This window comes from Electrona antarctica (genome assembly GCF_951216825.1).
Source record: "Electrona antarctica genome assembly, chromosome: 9".
NCBI classification, from domain to species: domain Eukaryota; kingdom Metazoa; phylum Chordata; class Actinopteri; order Myctophiformes; family Myctophidae; genus Electrona; species Electrona antarctica.
In genome coordinates, this window is record NC_136790.1 from 30,578,528 (window position 1) to 30,585,850 (window position 7,323).

Sequence of the window (7,323 nt, forward strand, 5' to 3'; positions counted from 1 at the left end):
AGTGGGGGCTCGCGTTGCTTCATGTGCACAGATGGGGAAGACCGAGTGCATGTTCCCGGTTTTATCTTTATGATGAAAAGGTCATTTATTTACACACGTCATCGCAGCAGAGACCTGGGCCGTGATTGGACCTTTCGTGTGTCAGCTACATGTTTATTTATAACCTCAGTCGCTGGCAGTTTGTGTACCGTCATTATGTTTGTTTGGATCTAATGTAGATTGTCGATGCCATAAAAGGGCATGTTTATTATTGTCATTGAAAATGACTCAATGTTCTCTTTGTTGTTATGTTATTGTTATTGTTTCTGTGCTTTTCTCCTATTGCTTCAGGTTTATGCTTATATGATTTTGATGAGTGAGAAGAATGTTTTTCCAATAGCCTAGAGAAAACTGGGACCCAAATCAAATACAGTACAGGACACAGCAAAATCCAAAGGTGCAATAGACAACATTCAGCCACTAGACGTTGCACTATCAACACAGTGTTGCGTAAGGTTCCTTATATACCTCACTCATGTCTGTAAGGCAGTAAATATGCAGTTTGCAACATTGTAACATGGTGGCTGCCTCCAAGGGTTTCTTTAGAGGGAAAAGGTACCTTTCCCAAATGAAAACTGAAGCATGTCGATAGCCATCAGCTTACAGGGGTAAACAAAACATAATAATTGTCTACAAAAACTGTATATATGATTATGTCATACAATACATTTCTGGGGAAAGTGATAACTTTTTTAATCTCTGCGGATGTATTATTTATTTTCTTTTTTTAACCCATGTACTCTAGGCCTACATTATGTTTAACTCTGAAAGTGTAAAAATTGACCTGTAAAGCCTCATTCATACTCCAGTATACGATGGCATTAATTGCCAAAAAAGACACTCAAGAACAAGAAAATGCTCTTGAAAATGTGTTATTTTCAGCAAGCAACACCATCGTGTGTAAGAGTATAAATTCTGCCACTTTTACACTTTTGGAGTTAAAGAAGCACTCATGATTTTGCTGTGTACTGTAGTAGTAGAATACTGACATAGTCATGGAAGATAGGAAGTGAATGAACAAGGATTTGAAGGCCCATTGATAACATTAACATTATTTTGAAATAAATGTGTTTTCAATGGTTATCAAAAGGCCTCAAACTAAAACATTATACCAAAAGGCTGCAGTATTATCTTGTAAAAAAATTCTCCACCATTTGTGTCTAGTTTTAATGTTTTGTTTTATAAATTATATTTAATATCTGCATTTGAAAGGTTTGACTTTCTAAACCACCTGTAGAATGTCCACAGAAGACAAATGTAAAACATGTTTATACAGTACTAGTTGCGTTGCAGCTTTACAAAATAGCAGATCTTATAAACTTGCTATTTTCGGCATGCAACACCGTTGTACAATGGAGTATAAATTAAGCACATGCCTTCATCATGTCATGATGACTTGTATATTAGTGTTTTATTCACCCTTGATACTGTACACTTTTATCGTCATCAAAATAAATGATACTTAACTAATTAAAGAACCACAAGCCGTATGTTATTCATTCAAGGCTTTTGTCATTATCCACTCAACTACTGTAAAGCTTTTTGCCTACACGTCTACCTGGACAAGTCATGTTTTCATCTCTGTGTCAAGTTTATCTTCATGATCGTATTTGTTCTACAATCTAAGTGCTGCTGTTTGATATTTACTCTGTTAAATACATTCATTTTGACACAGAGAATGAAATACTGCCTTTTTCTTCTTTGCTATGATTTTGCTATTCCACAATGATCTGTAATGCATTTATAATGAGACAGTTGTGTACAAAACAAAGTCGCAGGCATTTATAGCACTGCAAGCCGATTGTTGATTAAAAAAAACGAAATGAGAATGTGAATAAAAGGTTGAAGAGGAAAGAGTCCATGGCTCAGTCTCATACATTCATTTATGAAGATTCATACATATTACGATTGGAACACGGCTCAATCATATGATATCTGATGTGTCTGTGGTAACTCACCAGTATTACAACACGATTTGTGGAAAACACAATAATCACTTTGGTTGCTGTGACATTCTAGACTAGTCTAGAAGACCATAAATGGCCCCACCTTCACTTAATGTGGCCCTCAGGTTAATATCAGAACATTGATATATTATTGATTTCAGTTAATTACTAGTATATTAAAATGTTGTCTTTTTTATGTCCAATGTATTTTTTTTTATTAAATATTTTTTTTACTTTCCAATTCCAAAAATAGCAATTCAAATATAGCTGATCTACAAGCTATTTTTGCTACGACAGTATATGCAACGTGGCTCTCTGGACTGGAGTGAGTTTGGATAGTGGCCCTCTCCATCCCTGGTCTAGACGACAGACAGATACTGTACATACTGTAGAGTAGAATGTAGAAGTAACATCCAAATACCAAAAAGAAGACAACATACATTTATCTATAAATGTAGAGTACAAGCTATGCAGTAGGCTACAGTACATCATTATGTGTCATTTGATGTGAGGCTTATATAGTCAGCCAGCTACACAGTGGGAGAATTGATAAATTATTCCATTCTGCCAGTACACTTGCTGTGTCTAAATCGGAATTGTGATTTATGACGCATGTTAGCCAGGTAAAAGTTTTCGTAAAACGCCTGCTTTGAACTAGCCTGTACTTTTCTGACACTGGGGTACAATTGCTTCCACTTTCTCCTCATTAAAGGTGGAAAGCAGAATAAAGGTTAGAGAAAGTAACAAGAGAATGACTTCCTCTGGCAGAAACAGACATTTGGTTGGGAACAAAGGGATAATTGCTTGTAGACTCCTTTACGTTCCTTCACTTTGGTCCGTGTATCATGGTTAGTTATTCAATGGAGCCAGTGGAAATTAAGACCATTTTCCCCTAAGTGCAATAAAGTAATAAATTAATACAATGTTTTAACAAAATCTGAATGATAAAACAAGAAAGGCTACAGTAATTGTCATGCTGTATTGGCACTCTCCTAAATGGTCAAACAGTATTAGTATTACATGTATGGCATGTATGACTCTAGCCCGGCTCTTCAGTGGAGGCCATTGTGTACAGTGATGTATTGCTGCCAGCTACTGTTCAGCACATGTAATGAACTACATGTTATTCATCTCTAACATACACTGTGCGACAATTGCTGCTTTAGACCAGCAGAGGGCGACAAGGAAGAGGCATACATGCAACTGCACTAAGGCTTGTTTTTTCTAGAGTAATAAGTAATAAGGTGTTATTCTCTTTAAATGTGAGGTAGTTATCTTTCATTAGCATTATTTTCCCTCTACACAATCATGTTAAATGGAGATATTCCATACTCTAGTTTGTATTTTGGCAGAGGGTGGAATCTATGGGGATTGTGATTAACCTCAAGAAACACGGGTACTTATGAGCCTAAGATACAGTATTTTAGTGAGTCTCTAAAGACAATATTCTTCTAGTCAAAGTCATAAGTCCATGAAACTTCAGGGAGCACGAAGCTTAGATGTGGAATAGAAATGAACATTTATTTTTCTTCAGGAGAGCAATATTTCCAATACCCAAACAGAACAATAGAATTGGTTCTGTTGCAGCAATACAAGTATATTGTCTCATACTGAGAATAACGTGCCATTTAAAAATAAAAATATTCCCTCCTGTGTTCACAAATTCTGCATACTCTGAAAAGTGTTTGCTCATTCAAATTCCAACAATAAATAGAGAATCTATCAGCTCACTCCCATATGACCTCATTCACTCGTGGTTTAGCACATAGCAATATGGAGGCCAAAAGCTAACCTGGTTATTCATCTCCATTGTATAAACATAAGTCAGTATACATACATATACAGTATACATACAGTATGCCCATGAATGTAGTCTAATGCTTTGACCAGTAAGTATAAGACTGATAGACATTACTGTTGACAAAGGTTATACCGGTAAACAAATGGAAGCTTGTATCCAATGCTCAGATAATTACAGAATGTAAATGCCACATAAAAAGTAAAAAACAGTACTGTAGTTAATAGTGTGTAGTAGTTCAATGTTTTATTTCATTTTTTATTATGGCTTTTACAAAGTATAAAAATAGGACATAGTACTTTAATATTCATTCATTCAAAGAACAACAATATAGCCTTTATCAAATGGGCCTTAAAGCATTGCATGCATATTGGTTAACCTTTGAACAGCCTTTGAACCACCTGCTCAGGTCACATTGTCATTGGAATACATCTGTCTCTGATAATACTAAACAAGTTGCGGTGAAAATGTCTTATGAACATGATTGTGCAAAAATATGCTATGTTTCATTCACTTTAAATATAAACATATCGGTCAGCACCAACTATAATGAGGATTCATCATCATTGCAACTGCAATTATACATAATGTGAATGCAAGTCTAATGTTGGTGATATACTACTTGCCAATAATGACGTTTCTGTAGCCTTGGACATGGCACAGGTTGTTGCTATCAAAATCCACCACAAGTTTTCTGACACCTGAGTGGGTGGGTGTGAAGTAGATTTTGACCTTGGCGTCTTCTCCTGGTCCCACCGTTGAAGCCAGCCTGAAGGTAAACATTTAAGTAGTGTTACACACACACTTTAAAAAGGTTATCATACTCTCCAAATGTTTATACAATCAATTACTCTTTAATTATGTGTCGATGGCAGTTATGACTATTTATGGAGATCGGGCTCCAGTAGTATAAACATTCTGCACCAGAGTACCAGAGACTCCAGTGCAGAGTAAAAGGGAGAGGATGGGTTTTTTCCTGCACATTTTTAAGCCTTCAGCCAGAGATATATAGTATAAAGTAAATCCGCTTTCATGGCAATCCCTGGATTGGTCATTCCAGCAGATCAAAGTATCTCCTCACTTGCTACTGCCATGAAATTGGAAAGACATTTTTTTTAAATTACATCTTGGTGGCTAACAATGCATATTGTTAAATAACAAGCCACCATTAGTTACTTCAACCAATACTTTCAGTCCAAACCTCAGCTTTTTTAAAGATGTTTTTTATTTCCATGCCCTTGAGATTTCGTCTCAGCTGCATTACATAATGTCTGTCAGGCATCTCAAAGCATCATGCAGGCCAGGCCAACAAATCACCAAGCAGAACATTTTAGACATTTCATTTCGCATGAGTGCTTACTTTTCTCTTAATATTAAATAACATGTTTGGCCTGATAAAACCTTCAGTTACTCCTAAGGTTAGCTACTTCACAAATCTAATGGTGATGACTGTTTTGGAAGCCCAGTTAACTTTTATAACCTTAACAGATTTACTGTAGTGTGCTGGCTTGCCAAGGCAAGTGCTACTTATTTTATAATAATTTATTTATCCTATAATTCAATACTTTCAATACGGAAGGAATTCATATAGTAAATAAAAGGAAAAATGAAGTACACTGTTACTGGCAGAGGAAGCTGGCCACTATCCTGCAGAACCCCTCCCAGACAGAGTGAACTGGGATAAAGAGTACATTCTTCAGCCACAGACTACATTCCTCATCTCCACACTACCAAGCGACTTGGTCAGTCCTTTGTGCTAGTAGCCATCAGGATCAACAACCAATAGAGAATGTAAGACCTACACTTTCTGTTCTGTACTTCTTTGATATTAGTGAGTCCTGCTTTTCTTGGCTTTGACTCTGTCTGCCCTTTCAGAATACTAGCTGGCTCTGGCACATGGTCTAATATGGTGTACACATGTCTTTTAAGGATGACGGATAAGAGTTGGCAATTGATTCCTCCACATATTTCTGTGTGTTGTCAATGCTGTTGTATCCTACTGGCCCGCACCGGGAGGATGTAGGGCCTTCGTCCTACTCCCCCCACCAACACTCCCTGCTGACAGGTACCGCCCCAGCCAGTAGGAATATGTGCAGTGACTAATATCACTGTGTTCGTATAGACGCTAGACAAAGTCGGATGCACCATGTTGGTTTTGAACAGTGGGCAGCTACTTTACCACTGCACCACCCAAGCGGGATCCGATGGTAATTCCGACGGAGCATTAGTCCGACATGCGGGAACAACGGTCGGACTAGTGCTCGAACATACGCTGCTCCCGTGATTGCTGTTATGGTTAAGTTAGGGTTTGAGGTAGGTTGTCGGTCTAATGACTGTCGGACCAATAATAGTGTCGGAACTGAAGCCTGTACCGCACCCAAGTGCCATAAGCAAACACATTTTGACTAAATCATTATCTGACCAGTGCCGTCAGATACATCATTATCTGACAGCATCATTATCTGACCAGCTCAAATCAAGTAAGTTAAAGTCATTATCAAAATCAAAATCTGACCAAAATTATGCAAATGTAGGCGACCATAAGATATTTTCGCACACACACACTGTGCGAAAACACTTTTACTCTGTTCATGTGGCTCTTACAGCGTGTTGCTGCTATAACACCTGAACCCTGGATAAGTAAACCATTATCATGTCATGTCTATCTTCCCAGAAAGCCAAATGATGTCATGATGACATTATGATGACGTCCTCCGGTGACGTTCAGGACTAGCTAGGCCAGATCACAGCCCATATGGGGATGATCTACGTCATTTCCAGGACGTCTTCACCAGTTGAAATAATATAGCTTATTCTGAGCCAGATCTGACTAGTTATGAATTATGACTTAAGTTGATCTGGCCTCGATCGGACTCTCTGATTCATCCAGTCTTAGTGGGCAGAATTTATGTTTGTTGAAACCAGGTGATATTCTGGGCCAGATCTGACTAGTCTTGATTTGACTTGATCTGGTCCCAATCGAGACGTCACTAATTCGTCCAGGTCCTGACTGTGCTTGCTGGGTTATCTTATCGTAGTTGGATAATGAAGCAACATACCGTACCTCTCAGTGATCACATGTCCTCCTGTGAGGTTGGCCCCTTCGATGCTGAAGCAACAGTTCTCCAAAGATTTTGGCAGAGGGTTCTGCAGAGTGAGTTCAGCTGCCAGCTTTCGGTTCTGCTTTGGTTCGCCTAGAATCTACAAAACCGTAAACACACTCAAAATGTTAGTGAAAAGCTGCACACATATCCACTTGAGTGACCAGGTGCAGGACAAAAACAGTTCATCATAAAGAAAAATAAAATCTGATCACTGGTTGAATAAGTTCCATTGTTTTTATTGCGCTCAACATTTCAATCAACAGATCTTCTTGAATAAGATCCACTGTTTTTATTGAGCTCAACATTTCAATCAACAGATCTTTTTGAATAAGATCCACTGTTTTTATTGAGCTCAACATTTCAATCAACAGATCTTCATCAGGAATTTGGGAAATGTCCTGATGAAACATTGAATGAAACATTGAGTGCAATAAAA

General features: G+C 37.9%; 1 protein-coding gene across 1 annotated transcript in view; it reads right to left on the reverse strand.

Moving 5' to 3' along the window:
* Positions 1 to 4,012: 4,012 nt before the first annotated feature.
* The window catches only part of tgm2b (transglutaminase 2b), a 17,735-nt gene continuing 14,424 nt past the window's right edge, over positions 4,013 to 7,323 (reverse strand). The window contains exons 12-13 of the mRNA XM_079509324.1: positions 6,848 to 6,984; positions 4,013 to 4,552 (exon numbers count right to left, since the gene is read on the reverse strand). Of these exons, the coding sequence (XP_079365450.1) occupies positions 4,402 to 4,552; positions 6,848 to 6,984 (288 nt within the window). The 3' untranslated portion in view covers positions 4,013 to 4,401. The remainder of the gene's footprint in view (positions 4,553 to 6,847; positions 6,985 to 7,323) is intronic.